The sequence below is a fragment of the Lepisma saccharinum genome, chromosome 30 (assembly GCF_977018435.1).
Source record: "Lepisma saccharinum chromosome 30, izLepSacc3.1, whole genome shotgun sequence".
In the NCBI taxonomy this organism is placed as follows: domain Eukaryota; kingdom Metazoa; phylum Arthropoda; class Insecta; order Zygentoma; family Lepismatidae; genus Lepisma; species Lepisma saccharinum.
Genome location: NC_139258.1, coordinates 33,158,667 through 33,178,812, shown reverse-complemented (window position 1 = coordinate 33,178,812; position 20,146 = coordinate 33,158,667). Strand labels below are relative to the sequence as shown.

The 20,146-nt window shown below is 40.5% G+C and overlaps 1 protein-coding gene across 4 annotated transcripts in view; it reads right to left on the bottom strand.

Moving 5' to 3' along the window:
* The window catches only part of LOC145981988 (uncharacterized), a 417,662-nt gene that overhangs the window by 46,130 nt on the left and 351,386 nt on the right, over positions 1-20,146 (bottom strand). Inside the window, exon 1 of one of the 4 annotated variants that reach the window (XM_083115508.1) lies at positions 7,170-7,421. The exons of the other annotated variants lie outside the window; for them this stretch is intronic. Coding sequence (XP_082971634.1) covers positions 7,170-7,172 — 3 coding nt within the window. The 5' untranslated portion in view covers positions 7,173-7,421. Of the gene's footprint in view, positions 1-7,169; positions 7,422-20,146 lie in introns of those variants that run through there. 4 annotated transcript variants of the gene reach the window in all.

Below are 20,146 nucleotides of genomic sequence, written 5' to 3'. Positions count from 1 at the left end.
AATCGTAAAAAATCATCGCACGAAAATGTTCACGAGTTAATTCCATTTTATTGTTGTCGCGCAATCTCCAAGGCAACATAAACAACACAAATGAAGCTATTGACAAAACATTTGAAGTACGTTATGGTCAATAATGCCAGACGATTCCGTGCAAACGTCAAATCGCGCCTAACTTCAATCAGTGTTGCCAAGGCTCAAAATATAAATAGTGACCCTCGTATATTACTTGAAAACCTCATTATTAAATAAGAAAAATAATACGAGTATATACAAGAAATCAAACTTATACGTTTCTATTTATTAGTTATACATATTAGTATCTTATATATATTAAGATACCTTGAGTAGTTATATGTTAATGTGAAAGTTTGAAAGTTTACTGTCCTATTCTGGTGTCCAGAACATACCAAGTTTGAGTATTGTATAAGTTTGAATGTATCAATGAAATGAAATATTTTATTATGATGCTTAATGTTTAGGATGTTGTTATATTGTTTTGTGGTTGTCATTATATTTCTGGTTAGTTTATGAGTAATATCGATTATGGCGTCCAGAACCGTTCTGACTTGTATATATTTAATAGGAGTAATGTTCTACGAATGATATACTTTTGAACGAAATGTATGGTTATTTAATCTAGTTGACATATTACTCCTTAGCTCTTTGAATGACTAAGTTTGAGTATATAATTTGCGTTTGATAGTTAACAAGTAAAGACGTGTTCTGGTATTGAAAACAGTTTCCATATTTGCCATCCTTGTTTAATAGACATATGCGAGAGTTACAAAATATTACTTAGTGTTTATGTTGCATTAAGTAGTATTATATCGACAATCTATTCTATTTTCTTGTAGTAACGATTCCCAATAGAGCATAAGCTAGTTTAAAGTAGCTATCAGTGTAATAAGGAATAAAAATGCCAAGTTGACACCGAGAAAGTACATGATATATAATGACACTAATTGGTCGCGATTCTTTAAAATTTGTCATAGACTAAAGGCGGAGTTTAAAAAGTGTTAACTCGATATTTTATGGTATGTAAGTTGCGTCTGAACCTAGGTTCTCCTGGTTTCACGACGAAATGCAATAAAACTATCAAGAAGTTCTAAATCGTTAGTACTTTAACCAATTTTACTTTCATTACACTGTAAAAAGTGTACTGGAAAAATAACGGTCTAAAACCGTCAATTTACGCCGCCATCAAACTATCGTAAAAATGTTCATCACCGTTTTTTAAGGATTACATAGGTAATATAATTAATGTAATTTTAATGACTCGCACTAGCAAGGATAATGTATACTCATTATCTACATTAACACATGTGTATACAGTGGCGTGCTCAGAGAGGGGGTTGGTGGGGTCATATGCCCCTATTTGGCCTATTATTCCAAAAAAAAAAGTCAAAGGCAGGAAACTTGGTGAAATGAGGACTGACTGCGTATACGTAATCCCCCCTTCCCTTGTCGAAAATCCTGGAGACGCCACTGTATGTATATTTCTAATTCTTGTCTTGTTTCTTTTTGAGGAAAATTCCACGTGTAAACACCTATAACTCTGCCAATCCGAGATTTCCGTGGCAGAGAATCGTATCCAAACACACCACAGAATGCACATGGATCTCAAGAAGAAGAGGAGCTGAAGATATACGTCCAATGTTAATGTGTACATGAACGTGTTGGACAATACATGTTAAATCTGAAATATTGTCAAATATATTTTCTTTCAATAGTTATACGAGGGTCGTTCCGAAACTAAAGGCTCCGGGTACGCGATCGGAAGGCCATGTAAACCTAAACGAACACTTGCATCTTTATTCCTAAGCGTCTAGTAGACACTGACGACTGAGAAGTGTGTTTTAAGTCTACTTTATGGTCAGATAGGCTAATCGGAACTTCACGTACAGTTTCATGTGGGTTCTGAATAACTGTGCTGTACCTCTACTTGGAATTAGTCCCGGGGCCACGTGATACAAGGCGACAGTGAACACAGAAGCAATCTCACTCTGACGTGCAGATTATTTAATTTAAATTTACGGAGAGAGATGTTTAATTTGATTCTTGTCATTTAGCGTCGCTTTTCTGACACTTGTGGCAAATCACGAGGATGATATTAATGCTATAATTGATTAAGGGACACACACAGAGAATACCTATGCCCTGCCAGGAATTCGAATTCGGGACTCTTGGCATCGCAGCGTGGTGAGATAACTTTCGTCGCGTCTCCGCCCCCTACTACTGCAGTTGAAATAATTTTGAAATTTCCAGTTTCGGCTTTAAGGGAAACTTGTTCTTGAAAAACTGAAGAACGGGTGTTCAAAAACCAAAAGCGCAATTCAAAAACAAAAAAGTATTCAAATAAAAACCAACACAGCCTTGGAAACAAACCGAAACAGAAAAACTATTTAGATTTTTGAGTATGAGTTTCTTAAGTCCACTTCATGCACAGAAAGGCTAATCGGGACTGTATCTACAGTTTAAAGTAGGATCCGAACCACTGTGTCTCCATCGGGTATCGAACGGTGGACCCCTTCATTACAAGGCGATGATGCTACCGCACTGCATCATCGGGGAGGCCCTTTTTTATTTTTGAGATCCGAAACCGGAAACTGGAAAATGTTTAAACAAAAAAAAACTATTTTGACATCATTAATAAGTAGCGAAAGGTTAATCACTGGAAGAATATTTTTTAACATCCCGAGAAAAAGTACGACAGACATTACTCAACACATGATGATAGCTATAAAAACTGACAAGGGCGGTGTTTAGCGAAACACCTCGGGGAAAGAAGTAGCAGGTGCATTATCTCAAAAAACAGGTATGCTCCATACAGATACATTTCAACGCTACAGGGGTCAGGGGTTGTGTTTCATCCCCAACCCAACCCCAGCCTTTGTTCCCCTTCAACACACAGCACAACCGTGATTTGCCAACTTTAAAAAAAGAGGGTAAGAAAAACAAGTGTTGCAAACTATGCAGTCCCGGCGGATCCCAGTCTGCCTCAGATGCGACAGGCCATATCGAAGCAAATTCCCCCATCCTTCCCCAACCACCACCCCTTGCGCCCCCTGCCTTTCCCATCCCCCTCCGGCGGTGCGTGCATGAGATCAATAGAGGCTTGCCGACTGGAAGGTACCGGTCCACGGTTAAACCAGTTCCCCCCTCTCTTCCCCCTTGATATTAGCTACTCGCTCGCGTGCGATCTCTGTACCGTAACAAGAAATTTATGCAGCATCACGCACCGTCGAAAAAATCGGTCATGCAGCTCGTTTCACCCTGAAAAATCTCGGTGCAAGAGCAAGGTCGGAATTTGCTTCTTCTTTGGCGCGAAGCAGTTCGAGAGGAAAGCGTTTGCAATTCGCGAAAGCAAAAGTGTTCTACTTGAACACCGATATCCAGGACAGTCGTTGAAAGACGTGTTCGAAATCAAAGAACGGTATTCAAAAACAACAACAAAGAAAAAGCTGTATTTAATTGACTGATTTGGTTTAAGAATGGGCTCATCAGCACATAGGCTACCAACCCGCAATATGGGGGATAAGCTCCATAAAGTTTAACGCCCACTGGGATGCGGAGAAACGCGGCAAACCTGCAGACTTCTGGCACGGAAATTCCGCGCGTTTCCCTGTAGTGGGCATTACACCATTTGATTTCAATAGAAGCAGACAACAGAAGTTCTGTTTCTTTCTGTTGCCGCGTTTCCGGACAGCTTTTCTCGAATTTTCCTCTCCTTTCAAAAAACCTGAATGATATTCCAAAATCTGAAAAAATATATGTGCTTAGAATTCCTTCTAAAGCATTCGTACCAATCTTCGTAAGGTTCGCTTTGTTGTTGCCTAGATATTCTGAATAGTTTCGTGGTTTCGTAAGTCACTATTGAGGTGCGAATACACAATGAAAAGCAAGCAATTTCTATTGTCAATCCTTTCTTTCTAAAATCATATTGCCGAAATTTCTATTGTCAATCCTCTTTCTAAAATCATATTGCCGCAATTTCTATTGTCAATCCTTTCTTTCTAAAGTCATATTGCCGCAATTTTCTATTGTCAATCCTTTCTTTCTAAAATCATATTGCCGCAATTTCTATTGTCAATCCTTTCTTTCTAAAGTCATATTGCCGCAATTTCTATTGTCAATCCTTTCTTTCTAAAGTCATATTGCCGCAATTTCTATTGTCAATCCTTTCTTTCTAAAATCATATTGCCGCAATTTCTATTGTCAATCCTTTCTTTCTAAAGTCATATTGCCGCAATTTATATTGTCAATCCTTTCTTTCTAAAATCATATTGCCGCAATTTCTATTGTCAATCCTTTCTTTCTAAAGTCATATTGCACAATTTCTATTGTCAATCCTTTCTTTCTAAAATCATATTGCCGCAATTTCTATTGTCAATCCTTTCTTTCTAAAATCATATTGCCGCAATTTCTATTGTCAATCCTTTCTTTCTAAAATCATATTGCCGCAATTTCTATTGTCAATCCTTTCTTTCTAAAATCACATTGCCGCAATTTCTATTGTCAATCCTTTCTTTCTAAAATCATATTGCCGCAATTTCTATTGTCGATCCTTTCTTTCTAAAGTCATATTTCCGCAATTTCTATTGTCAATCCTTTCTTTCTAAAGTCATATTGCTATCGGTGGGAATCGGAAAGAGTATCGGTTCAAAGTGGTAGCTATCCGCTCAGCTCTACCTTCTTCCTAGTTGGAGTATAGATTACATTGATTTCAAGTGTAACACACCTTAATACTTATCACAGTTTGCCGTCCCCTCCCCTTTTCATGCGTTGTAAGCAACTGAGATAAGAGAAATGATAGTTACAAATCAACCACTATCGTACGCAGCTTTTTATTTTCGGAGGGGGGTGGAATTATAAAGGTGCATATTACATAACTGCATTCTAGCGAGGTTGGGCTAAAATATTTCGTAAGTATCATTTGGAATCTTCGTTTTAAATTACTGCTTTGATTTGAAAATTCTGTTTCCAAAAATTTCAGGAAGGGCTGAAGCCCCATCAGCTCCCCCACTGCGTACGTCATCGAGCGCTCCGTGAGGTGAAAGATTCCCGCCTGCACACTGCAACTCGACGGCAGTAAGCCCGGGGGAATGGTGTAATGTAAAACATACTGCGGAGGGAAGCCCCCACCCGCTTTGCACGGAATCATATCGGGTTTCTTCTGCCATGATTTCAATGCCTCACTGCACGAACGTGGCCGACGAAGCCTCCTACCTCGGGAACGGCGTCTTACGCTACAGTACCGCTGCTCGTTCTTCATTCCACGTGTGCATACAAGAGCGCTCTTTTACAAATACGACGGGTTGCCCAGCAGACAGAAGTTTGTCTGAAGTCCGCGTTATGCTCGGTAAGCAAATCGAGATTGTACCCAGAGTTGAAAATGGAATCCGAACCAATGTCATTCTAATTTTCACCAGTTAGGTTTCTTATCTTCAACGTTTAAAGATAAAGGAAAATGCGAATTGTTACCAGTAGAATAAATCATGTAAGACAAACGTTTCATAAAACGTGGAGATTACATTGTTGCACATCTTCGTATTATCGCAGGAACAACAAAGAACACAAAAAAGGCGTATATTAGAACAGTTTGTCTGCGATAATCCAGTGTGTTTCAAAAAACGGAAATCATAACTCATCGACAATAACTTAAAAACCGTATGCGATATTTACACATTTTTTTTGGCGTCTTAATTAACACTTCCTCCTTTTGAATATTTATTAATACTTCAGATTGTCATTTTTTTTATATATAGAAACCTTCAGAAATAAATGAAGGCGGCAAGTCAGAGAATTTGATGCCTTGCTAATGTGTGGTTTGCGCCTAATGGCTTTGTGAATGACGGTTGTATGGGATGAGCGAAGAGGTCCAAGAGCTGCACACTACCAGCTTAAAGTTGTGTCAAAAGAGTTCGCATATGTGCATATCATAATTTTGCTCCGAAAGAGCACCTGGCCACCCTGGTTTGATTGATTGATTTGGTGTTTTAAGTCAACTTTATGCACAGTAAGGATAATTGGGACTGAACCTACAGTTTAAAGTGGGATCTGAACCATTATGTGCCTCCACCGGGTATCGATATCACTACGTCATCTGGCCACCCTGGTTTGAACTTCCTGCTGTCCATTATATCGGGAAACCCGAGGGCATCCAAGTAGTGTTTCCAGACGCACGAAAATTTTCCGTCAAAATTAAAATTTCGAAGCAGTCGTACTTGAATTGGTGTCTGCATCTGCGAACAACATTCTCGTTACTGAGACTATATGCCACTAAGATGGCAAATTTTCGCTCATATCGTGTAACCGATATTCCCGAACCCATCAGACGTTGCAGATGTCTAATACTGCTGGCAAACCACTGGTTATCATGACATCGGTAACGAAACTTTATATTACGATCCTCCGAGAGAAATCTTCATCTCGCTCTTCTAACCCGAAAATAGCATTCTGGGGGGAAATTTTGTCTCCGACTTGACACATTAATTAATTTCTGGAGTTTCCTGCATACACAACAGGCGAAAGGACAAGGCTGCTAAACGCAAAAAATATCACGGTTTTAAACTTATTATGGATGAAAAATATTACACTACTTTTGAAACATACTATACGTCTTACTAATTTTCATATGTTGTTGAAAATACTGAATGGTTAGTTTAGCAGCCAAACATTTCGACTCTCGATAATTTTTCTCAATTTCTTTTGTCGAAGTACAGGTCACTCACTAGAAGTTATTTTCAGACTTCTGCTATGAAATATATTCTATTCTATTTCTATTCTACTAGGGACAAAAGTTGAGAAAAACGAAGGATTTTTGGCGCAATTCTTGACCAATTTCACGGAATATTGTTGAATGTAACAAAGTGATAAAATAATCCACGTATGGAAGTTAATATTGCTGGAGGGTGACCAAATCTTGCTGCCTAACCTACTTACTGCCTCTTCCAACATGTCGATAAGTTTTGGGTAATTTAGCGTGAATGCACTTCTTCACTATAATTACACATTCTCGTCATCACTGCTGGCGATAACAAGTAACGAAACCGCCTGAAAACTTCGAAACACTGCCATTTTGTTTGCCAACGAGAGCTAATCATGAGGATTTTAAATATTCCTGTAGAAATTCAAAATATGTAAGAATCGTAACATCCCATACAACTCACCATGTTTATTGTTGATCTCCCTGTTCTCGACAATGCTGCTTATTTTCAGTGGCCGAAAGCGATACCACCATGCCCCCAATATGTCCAAGTTGCATCACTATTCATTCTGATAATTCAGCAAATAACATTTTTACACAAACACAATCACACGCACTTACATCTACTCTGTGTAAAACAGCACTCTTCTGCTTTATACGCAATTAAAGTTCACAATGCACGAACACAGAAATAACATTTCAACAGCACAAAACCACACACGATCAAAAGTGAACGTGACGAACCAACTACGTAGAAGTGTCGAAAACATCCGCTAGATGGCTCTGACTCATTCCCTACGTCCGATAGCGAGAGATTCCCAATGCAGACCATGAACTTCCTTCCCCCAATGTAAAGATTGCTGTTATCTATCATCTTATCAGCTGGGTCACAGCCCTTGCAACAGTTTATTGTCCTTTAATGACTGAATTGACAGCATGACATCATTTCGCACCTAAAAAAGTATACTACGCCAACTAAAGCTACTACTCGAATGTAATACTGTAGACATATCCGTAGCGACACGAGGATTAAGGGAATGAGGAAAAGTTTCGCGTAATGTGCACATTTATTTTAGTTCTGTCAAAATACTGACGAGTATTAGAAGGAAGAAAACTATTATCTCTAGGTTATGCATTACTGTTGACGCCGCAGTTGTTAGCGGATCTCCAATCGATTTTATCAAGCCAAAAGAAAGCTTATTTAAATATCATTAACAAAGGTGTTACGACATTCATGCATTTCTATGGAGAACGAAAACGCTTGCTCTTCAACTAAAACTTTTCATTAATCAGAGCAACGCTTTTGACGTTTATCGTATCAATTCTTCTTCAATCTTTATTGTTTCTACATGTGCTTTGTCCAGTTATATAGGGAGTCCACAAAAATGTGTACATTAAATTTACAGGGTGTGTCACTAAATATTCACTTAAATTTTAATAATTTTAGGAAAGGAAATTTTATAATTCGGCGACATTGAGAGTATAAACGAATTCTGTGTGGATTAGAAACTTCCACATCAGTATAATAACGTTGATCATGGTTTTTCTTAACGCGAATTTTAGGGAAAAGAACGCCGAATTTTAAATAATATCACTGAAATTGCATGTCCCTATTATGTGTAATGTATGTGTAGGTAAAACGATCCATGTGAATAATAAGTCGACCTATTTCCAATGTGCTAAAGAGCATACAACCTCTATGTACACTTTGAATTTATAGCTAAAAATGAATTCCTTCTGAATATTATACTCGCAGCCAGGATGGGTAAAAATAATGATTTTGCCTACATGCCTAGATTTGGCGGCATCACCCATCTCAATAATCCAATGATGTTCATATGAAATAGAAAATAAAGGATTCCCGGATAATAATATTGTCATCTTCACCTTAGCCACAGCGCTATATATAAAAAAAACCTGGGGAGGAAAGCGGGGGGTGGGTGACGCAGGCTATATATGAATATCACGTCACGGCAAAATGTACACTCATGGCAAAGGTTGGTCTTTATGGACCGGAGCCAGTGGTGGCATCATGGTGGGGCAGAGGGCGAGTGCACGAAAGAGCCAGATCTGGCTCCAAAAGAGCGAAGTTGGCAACCGTGATCGGCAGCTGCTCCAGCGAGAAAGACCTAGGGGAAATTGTCCCTCCTCGCCTTAAATGTTTTTATAGCTGAATTTTGGAGATTTTTTTTAATGATTGTTCGAAAAATATCAGCTGCCATGTCTATTTATAGTTTAATGATATTGACACTATTTATGCTTTAACATGATTAGTATCTTGTATATATCTGTCTACACAAAATGTTTCCTATTCTTGGCTATAAAAATGATTGAATTTTAAATCAAGCTAAATTTAAGTGTGTTTGTTTAGTTTACATATTACATTTCATTTCGTATGAACTTCACCCCATCAGTACATATATTTTGTTTCCTTTATTCTCCATTCTTAGAGCCTAATAAACACCATTGAATGATTACGAGATTAATGTACTTTCACCAAAAGAGTTCTTGATATCTACAAAATACTCATGTAATTATTCTAAAAAATATTAATTTAGACTGATTTAAATCAACCTAACCACCCTGCTCGCAGCTAAGTCCTGCCCAACACAAACACATTCTAAGTCCTGCATGACACAAACACATTCACGTCATGCAGATTTAGTCACGCAATGACTGAGCTCTGGTTACAGAGAGAGTACAAAATAACGAATACCCCCCCCCCCGATAATTATCCTTTGTAAACCTTCCATCCCTGTCAGGGTTCAGGGATGAAATTATCCCGCCCCCTTCCCCCCTTCTCAAGTCTTACCAAGGAGGGAAAGACCGCGGTCAACTCGCGAACTAAAGTGGACAGTCATTTGTTTGATATATTGATATATTTGAACTTCTTTGTGCGAGCCGTTGGCATTACATGTTGATTCACATTGGTTATTATTTTGCCATATGTTTGAAAATATGAAACAAAAACACACAAACATATATACGAGGCGTATTCGGAAAGTAAGTACCGAAAGGGTGTAAAAAATAAAGTAAAATAGTTTCGTACCTTTTTTATTTGCATTGCATTCTACAGACAAAGTATTTACTTTTCTACGTAGTTTCCACCATTGTTCAAGCATTTGTCGTAGCGTGGCACTAGTTTTTGTATCCCATCATCATAGAATGTTCCCGCCTGTGACAAAAGCCATCCATGCACTGCTTCTTCGACGACGTCATCCTCGTCGAAACGCTGACCAGCAAGAAACTTCTTCCTCAGATGAAGAAAGAGATGGTAGTCACTTGGTGCCAAGTCAGGGCTGTTGGCGGATGAACAAATTGTTCCAGCCGAATGACGTGATGAAATTTTGAGTTTGTTGGGCCGTACGCGGGCGAGCATTGTATTGAAGCAACACAATGCCTTCGCTAAGCATTCCGTGTCTTTTGTTTTGAATTGCACGACGCAGCCGAATTAATGTGTCACAGCAGGCATCTTTGTTGGGGTCTGTCCTCTAGGCAAGAATTCAACCATTCTTGCATTGAGAAAACAAATTACAGACCGGACTTCACAGTCGGCGGGCCGATTGATTTTCTTGAACATTTCAAAGCTTCAGAAAACTACGAAGAAAAAGCATGACCTGCTCCCACGCGTGCCCGTGGCTAACTAACAGATGAAGGACGTCAGCGAGAACACACGGTCGCGACTGCATCGTTACAGCGGTAATATTTGCAAACGATACTTACTTTACGAATACGCCCCGTATATTGCACAATGCTGGTTCCACAGTACACGCATTATAAGCTAAGGTTGTTTTGTGCGGTTTCCTCGCTCTTATCGGTATCCGCTATCGCCTTTCCTCGTCGTTCTCTCACTTCCCACAAATATCTCCCCACTCGTTGCACTATCTCACTTATGATTCCTCTTCTATCTTCTACCAGTTCCATTATTTCCCTCCCTGTTACGTTCTTAACCCACTTGTCTCGCAAATCACGCGTAGAGGGGCAGGCAGATAGCAGATGCTCGTCCGTCTCTCCCTCCCCGCACAAAGAGCATATCGTTTCCCCTACTTCATTCTTACTTGTTTCCAACCACCCAGTCTGAACCATGCTAACCCTCTTTATTTTTTGCCTACTAAATTTATGTATCTTGCTTTGCCCCATTCCCTTGATTTCAGTTGGTTCCTTAGTGAAGTCTTCGTCTGGCAGTCGGCTATTATTTCTTGTCTGTCTATATCCAGCAGTCTCTCTCTGATTTGGTTTTCTACTGATGTATCTACCCTACCTCCAGTTTCCCACACCCACCCCATCCCAATAGAGTACAACATGTTTTTTTTTTTATATCCCTCGCCCAGTTCCGTGTAATTTCTTCTCTTACTTGCCTTATCAGACAATGACCCTTCAGTGTCGTTTACTGTCCTCGCAGTCACTACAGACGAAAATGATACCCTTCGCTTATGACACTGTCTCCACGTTTTGCTATATTATTCCCTTCCTTCTCTTGTTTCGCTGCCAATTCTACCACCTAATCCTTGTCAGTATCTACATGTAAACCAATACTAATTAAAAGATAATACATACACATGAAAAGCTATTAAAATAATTCAACCTGATATTTGATTGATTGGTTTATTTCACTACGCATTTCTGCCACTTTTGGCTAACCGCGAAGATGAGGATGATATGATGAAATTGATGTAGGGACACTCACAAATGTCACCCATACCCAGGCAGGGGGTGCACATCCCCCTAAGGCCTATGACGCACTCCCCCCAAAAGGTAGAACATTCTCCCTCCTATGCTGAATTCTTTACTCAAATTATTTTGGTCAGACAAAATTTGCGGAACAATATAATACAGACATACGAGGTTTATTTCTTAATTAGGGGCCGTTTTGAAATAAAACGAAAACATGCAAAGGAAGATATTTAATTACCTCTGTGCCTGTTCATATGTACATTCAGCTACTTCTCAACGTAGTTCCTATAGTCGTTGAGACACGTGTCGCAGCGGTAGATGAGCTTTCGTAGACCCTCATCAAAGAAATCTGCCGCCAGGTCAGACAGCCAATCCGTCACAGTATGTTTTATCATCGGCGCTGTTGCATCGCTTCCCAGCGAAGAAAGTCTTCAAGTGGAGGAATAGGTGATAATCGCTAGGGGCGAGATCCAGACTGTACGGAGGGTGGTTCATCCGCTCCCAACCAAATGAGTCAATGAGCGACTGTGTGGCAGCTGCAGTGTGTGGCCGTGCAACAACATGATACCGAAAGACAGCATTCCTCGTTGTATATTCTGTATTGCTCGGTGAAGTTTCTTGAGTGTTGCAATACCGACAGAAACTCAATCAGAAGCACCCCGAACCTGTCCCAGAAGACTGTGAGCATGAGTTTCTTGGTGGAGGTCGCTTGCTTGAACTTCACCTTTGAAGGGATGATGTGTGGCGCCATTCCTTGGATTGTTGTTTTGTTTCGGGGGGTGTAGAGGGACACAACTGACTCGTCCCTTGTGACGATATGGCTCAACAGTTCGTCACCTCTTTCACATTTTTCGCGGTCAAAAACGTGATCACTGATCGTATCTCACAGTCGGCGGGATTTTCAATCACCTCCAGCACTTCCATTGTCCACCACAACCACACCAAGCGTTTCACAACGTGCAAATGACGTCTGTTTACGTGCAAGGCTTGTCGGTAACTAACGCACATGCGCAAAACGACAAGCACGCAGTGTTGCCAACGTGAGAGCAAAACGGCCCCTAATTAAAAAAATAAACCTCGTATTTAAGCAATATATGTTTACTTTATGTACTTATTGTTTACATTAATGATAACTTCTGACGTTGCAAAGTTGTTGCAGAAAACCTATTGATAATTTCCTCATTTTGCACCATTTTTAAAATAGCGGACTCGCAGGATGGAATTAAGGTAGACATTAACCACCCATCAGCCATACGAACGTAGTCTGTTTTTAATGATTCTTATGACACTCATTCTGAGGTGGTGTTTCATTTCAACACCATCGCCGTGATAACCTACAGGTAGGTAGAAAAACTGTACATAATAACCATAACTAAAAATCAATAACAAGTCAATTTCTGTGTGAAGATATATAGAACTGGTAGCTAAACTTTAACATTTTGTCCCCCACAAAAATTGGATTCTAACCAGGGATACCTGACGCCAACCACTCCGCCGAGGAGGGCGGCTCAACCTAATATTTGTAGATTTGCACAAACACATTTAAAAGACACATACACAGGAAACAGTGAGTGATTGCATTAGTATTAATGTTGTCCATATGGTACAAATGAGTGATTCTCTAGGAACATAACTATGCTCGCCCCGGAATGCATTTCCGGTTTACACACCTGAATCCGGTAATGGGAGGCTTCCTACACTCTTCCTACCTCAAGTGTAAATTCGCACCCTGGCCGCAGGTGCAATTGTATTATTTTTCTCTGAAGTTCAAGCCACTTTCGCTTTGTGCACCGACCTTGAACACGCACTGCGAGGTTAGTCTACTCAGTGATGATTCATGCCATGTTGCCTTCCTCCCGCTCCCTGTAGTTGCATTTGTCTAACGGCAAAATTAACGACGGAAATCCAGTTTTGCCCACAACAATCGGAAGACAAAGGAAACGTCTCTATTGTTCGTCTTATCCTCTCGAGTCACCAGCAAGAAACAACAAAGAAAGCAAAGCACAACCATTTGTCGAGTTGCTCTATTTTACTTCGCTTTTTGTGCCACTTTTGGCTAATTTGCGAAGATGGGGATGAGTGACGACATGATGAAATTGGTGAATGTGCACTCAGAAACATCCATGCCCAGGCCAAGATTGGAACCTGAGACCTCGTAGCGCGATGTGGTATCCACTTAGCCACGGGGGCCGGCAACCATTCGATTACACACAAATTACTACAACGACTTTCTGACGCACCACTAAAGTTCCCGAATGGAATTCCGACCTTTGTGAATTGTGAGTGTCCATTTATTAATTTCGACTAATTCAATTTTCAATTTTTCAATGTTATTACTCCATGTAAACCATATACATTGGTATTTGGAGGGTTCAGTACAGTTCATATAAAAAAAATATATAATTACTAATTTTCTATAATTTACAATCTAGATATTCACTAACGCTATAGTATTCCTTATTAACTAATAGTTTCTTTAATTTATTTTTGAAACTTGTCATACTTTCTGCTTTTATATCATTTGGTAAATGGTTGAATATTTTAATTGCCATCTGTTGGGGTCCTTCTTGAACTAATGTTAGCCTGGTGAAGTAAGGCTTTAAGAGCTCATCCCTCATCCTCGCGGTAAGCCAAAATCGGCAGAAAAGCACCGTGAAAAAACAAAAATACTTGCAGCAATTCAAATTTTGACAGCTTTTAAGGCACCCCTGTGCATAGGCGTAAATAAAAGGCGGGGCACTTGCCTGACCCAAATTTTCAGGTTTATTAATTTACTTTTGTTAACATCTTTGGACCTGATGAATTTATGATGTCGCAAATATAACAGTTATTTAGCAAATAATCCCGGACGCTATTTTCATGGGATGAAAAACTTCTATATTCTGCCCCCCAAAATTAAGCCCCAAGTTCGATTCTGCCCCCTCCCCCTTTAAGTTAGATCCCAAGTCACACCCATACCCCTGTGCACTTTCAGCACACATATGAACACATATATATCAGTATTCAGCTATAAGGTTTCAGAAATCACAATTTAGTTTATTTAGGAACTGTTAGGTAAGGGCCTCAAGGTGGCGCAGTGGGTTTTTTTATACATTTTTTGGGGGTGCGTCAGCAATGAGGCTATTTTGCACCCGTCACACTATACGGGGTCCAGCCCCTTATCATAATAAAAATAAAAGCGTGTCCGAAAACTAAAATGTCGCCTTAGTTAAAAGCTGAGACTAAAAACTGTGCTCAGCACAAATAAGGACAAACCACAGGACGACACAAAATTATACTGGCCAAGGAGCCAGTCGCCAGAGCCTCGTTAGTCTGTAGTCCAGGGAAGTGAGGTTGACTATTGGGTGCACTACGTGGAAGGAGCACCCCATACACCCTGGTGACGCAGTGGTAGCGTTATCGCTTTGTAATCAAGGGGTCCCGGGTTCGATACCCGGTGGAGGCACATAGTGGTTCAGACCCCACTTTAAACTGTAGGTCCAGTCCCAATTAGTGCATAAAGTGGACTTAAAACAACAAATCAATCAATCAATCAATGTTAGGTAGGATAAATAATATGATCTTTAATGCATTTTTACACATTAATAACAATTAAAAAATGCCCATGTAAGAAACTTCATAAACTAATGCGCAATAAGATATGATTAGCCAAATTCTAGGAAATTAACAATGTAAGGCATACAACAATATGCCATACTTAAATTTCTACTTGAGGAAGTTTTAAACTTGATTGCAACAATGAGGAACGTTAGACCACACAATCAAATGGCTTTTATCTTTATGACCATGTCCTCAGTGTTGCCAACAGCACGAGAAAAAAAGGGCTAAATCGCACCCAAAATGGAGCTAAAATTCACATCCAAGGGGCTAGTTTTACAAAGGTGCGGCTGCGCACTGAAAAAAAAATCCGGTTCTTAATTCTTGGGTGTTTTGGTGCAAAATTTCTGAAACTCAAGAACCACAACTAATCAACTGTCAAGATGAGGGGCATACGCTCAAGTAAATTAAATTTTCTTAACTTAAATAATTTATTTCCCCCGTAAATTGTGGTGCAGTAGATTACACAAAAGCATTACACATTTTCGGCATATTCCTCCTTCATATATATGCACACGTACACTCACACACACACACACGGCCGCACGCACGAACTAGTCTCTGGGCGAGCCTACTGTTACGAACGATTCGTCGATTCCGCACCGCACTTCTGTGAACTTTCAAGGACCAGATGCAATGCAACTGAACAAAGATTCGCATTTTCTGGAATCGACGTTATCCGTAATTCGCCTCGGGCTACACAGCATACCAAAACCAGAAACAAGGGGATAAAGTGACAATGTGCACTTGCTACCTGCTCCCCAGGAGGGGTCGCAGGACGAGCTTGCAGGTGCAGAGGAGGGTCGGTTAAGTGAGTTCTTCTTTACAGTTTACTGAAATACCAAAAAACATTTCATTACTGAAAGGGCTAGATTTGTAGCAAGATTTCTCTCTGTAGGGCTAAAAAGCCCCTTGGGGCTTTTGCTGAATTTTGGGGCTGAGTACGTATTCAAAAGGGCCAGTTCTGGCCCCAAAAGGGCCAACTTGGCAACACTGCATGTCCTGTTGGCCGCAGAGTTGCCAGTACTTACTGAAGGTCACAAATAGGGAAGAATCGAGCAGTGAAAATATTTTGCACTTGGCAACAGTGAGCCTATTGCTTGTGCTCACTGTCTCTTAGCTTGGCAGTTGGGGAAAAAAAGGAGATTTTTAAAAGGTTGATATCAGCTGAGAGATAAGAGGGAGAGAGAGTAAGGAGTTTATTAATCTTTCGTTTTATACATTCTGTTGCATAATAAACGTCCACAAAAAAAGAAACATTTTAATACTTCCTTTCCTGTATGTTATCTTGTGATACGTAAAGCGGTGTTTACATTGGCGTAGAGCAGGGTCGAAAACAGGCGTGAACGTAAGAGTTTGTGTTGCTGTTTTAAGTCCACTTTATGCACAGTAAGGCTAATCGGGACTGGACCTACAGTTTAAAGTGGAATCCGAACCACTTGTGCCTCCACCGGGTATCGAACCCGGGACCCCTTGATTACAAGGCAATGACGCTACCACTGCGCCATGGGGTGAACGTAAGAGAGACATAATGACGGCTCGGGATCAGACGTGGTCATTTTCGATCAACCTCCCTCACTCTCACACGCCTCACGACTCGACTTTAGCCATCACCCTCACGGATCGACTTTGCCCTCACGACTCGACTTTCGCCCTCACTCTCACGGATCGACTTTCGCCCTCACCCTCACGACACGACTTTCGCCATCACCCTCACGACTCACCTTTCGCCCTCACCCTCACGACTGGACTTTCGCCCTCACCCTCACGACTCGACTTTCGCCATCGCCCTCGATTTTCGCCCTCACCCTCACGACTCACCTTTCGCCCTCACCCTCACGACTGGACTTTCGCCCTCGCCCTCACGACTCGACTTTCGCCATCACCCTCACCCTCACGACTCAACTTTCGCCCTCACCCTCACGACTCGCCTTTCGCCCTCACCCTCACGAATCGAATTCGCCCTCACCCTCTCAAGTCTTCTGCCCTCGTGAGGGTCGCCCTAAGGCGGGTGACCGACCACCTCTGCTCGGGATTGCTCCGCCGTATGCAGACGACATTCATTTCCACAGCCGTATAAAGGCCCTAGAGTACGGACAAGGTTGGAATTGTAAAGATAGGTGAGTATTTGAGTTCTAAGCCCGGTATACACTTGTTGCAAACCAGCGTAACGTGTCCCCGGTCCGTATAATTTTTTTCGAAAGAACTTGCAACGCTCCGTTTCAAAATGTGAGAAAAGATGCGCAACGGACCCGATCGCTCATTTGACGGTTTTCCCCCCCGTCACATCAAAGGAAGGATGATACGCGGTGGAGGGTCAGTGTGGACGGGCATGCGCGCGTTCCGTTGCCTCGTTGCATCATCCTTCAGTGTATAGTGAGCTCTTTGAATGACAGTACGTCTCATTGTCAATTTATTTTCTTTATTATGGAGTGGAATAAGGAAAATACTATTGCATTTATTGATATAAAGTACAGTTTTTGTATAATCCGCTGATCTGCTCGAACCACAAGTCTGCCAATAAGTTGCTTCCATTATTCAGTTCACGGTTTGCGTACATGTTTGTCATCCACCAACGTGGTGATTTGCGTTTTTTTTCTTTTTCGATAAAACGTAATTAATGAAAATATATGCGGCTGCTGCCACTTGCTGCGGTGTACTCGTCGTCATTTGAGACCAGACTCTGAACCATATCGCACTCCCGTATCAATCATGCTCGAGGGTGGATGATACGGAACGCAGTGATGATACGCGACAAATCGGGGTCTGTACCGTATCAATGATTGATATGGATCAGGGATACGTTACGCTGGTTTGCAAGAAGTGGATACCGCGCTTTACAGGGGCGGGATACGCTATGCAATATTTTGTAATCGCCATTCTTAACATTCGTTCTAAATGTTGATCAAAAGCAAACAATGTAATAGGTGGTTATTTTAAAAGGAGTTTGCAAGAATTCTTATGTTCTCGTATCAACTTCTAGTAATTCACAAATTATCCAACAGGATCAACATCCATGGTAAATTTCTATGTCTGCTGTCTGATTTGGGGCGTGTCTACCTCCGGTAAAGCAACTACCTTTCTTCACTATACTTTCATTCAAAAACGATATGTCTATCTTCTACATTTTGTAATAAAGAATGCTCACAATGCTTCTACACAAACCGAGGGACAGACTGGAACTCATAGGGATGTGACGAAGCTGGAAATTTACCGATGCCGATGTACTCACCGATAATTTTTGGAACCGATACCGATGCCGATATTTAACCGATTCCGATACATAAGATTATTAAACAGAAATGGGATGTTATTTTCAGCATGACAAAAATACATTTGCTATGTACATTTCTATTGCATATCATATGTATATACATATATATTCTCAAGAGATCCGAATGTACATTTGCGTCTACAAAAGGTGGTTATGTGAACCTTTAAGAAGAACATGGATTCTCAAGATATTTTACAATTAGTACACAAGTAGTTCTTTGAAATGCAAAATGAATTCCTGTTCTGCCAGATTCAACTTCAGAAACACGAGATTTGGAAGCACTTCAGGAAGTAACCGACTTCTTCTCTTATCTCAAATCTGTTCAGCAACACAGAACACTCAATCACTGAACTGATGGAGCAGGTATGCCCAAGTATTTTCTCAGCACTTGCTTCAGGTTTGAATATTCATTTTTGAATTTCCAATACAACAGCAGATCCTGGTTCAGCAATGTACTGTTTTATTTCCGATTTATAGTTAGGTTGATCCTCTGAATGAGAGTTTGCAATAATTTTCTTACAAAAACTCTACAATAATGACGAATCATAACCAAATTTTCAATAAATCTTACAAAACGAGAATATAAAACTTATTAGAAGGTAAAAACTCTAGTATAATCTGTACCGGTTTAAATATCGGATTTTTGCCGATTCCGATACCGATGTCGATGTGTCAATTTCGGCCGATTTTCATACATCTGTAATCTGCTTCGGCACATCCCTAGGAACTCATAAAGTACATTGCATGATATATCTTACATACAGATTTGGTTTAAAAAGATGCCTTCCCGATGGCGTGCTGATAACGTCGTCGCTTTGCATTCAAGGGGTCCCGGGTTCGGCACCCGGTGGAGACACTTAGTGGATTAAAACTCAGAACACAAAATTGGATTCAATGATTTTATGTGGGGAATTTGCAACTTATACGTTCCAATGATTAGGGATTGCACGAGAAAGCAGTGTCTTTACATACGTAAGAAAATTTGCATCCGCAGCTCGTGATTGATTTGGTTATTTTACTTCGCTTTTTGTGCCACTTTTTGGCTAATCGCGAAGATGGGGATGAGTGGTGATATAATGAAATTGATGAATGGACGCTCAAAAACATCCATGCCAAGGCCAGGATTCGAACCCAGGACCCCTGACGTCGTAGCGCGATGTGCTAACCACTCCGTACGAATGTTTAGAGTTGTTGTTTTAATTCCACTTTATGCACAGTAAGGTTAATCGGGACTGGACTTACAGTTTAAAGTGGGATCCGAGCCACTATGTGCCTTCACTTGGTATCGAACCCGGGACCTCTTGATTCAAGGCGGCGACGCTACCACTGCGCCATCGTGGAGGTCCCGTACGAATGACTAAATAACAATATATATATATATATATATATATATATATATATATATATATATATATAATCCTACATAAACCTTTTACATGTCTAAGTGCAACTTCATTTTACGTTTCAATACGTATTTAGTAAATGAATACAACAATCAGCCTTATCAGAGAAATAATATGTACACTCCTGTTCACATAAAGTGACAGCGTTTATAGGGTTGAACAGCTGAAGGATGTGCCACTTTATCTGAAGAGGAGTGTACCAGAAGAAGAAAAAATATTGTGACTTTCTGTTTACAAGCGATGGTTAACCCATACGTTCATCTAAAGCTTAGTGAATGAAGTTCTGCCCTGCTGGAACAGATGGAGACAGGCATTTGCAATCTGAAACTAGCCAAGAACGAATGGCTACGTAGTAATATTCATGTTTACGAAAGTTTATGAGAATCTAAAATATCGCAGGTATCTAAACGCCGAGTGTGGGTGCACTGACTGCCTTGTTCTATAGGTGGGTTTCATGTGACGTCAGGATTCGTACCGCCGCCATATTTGCGG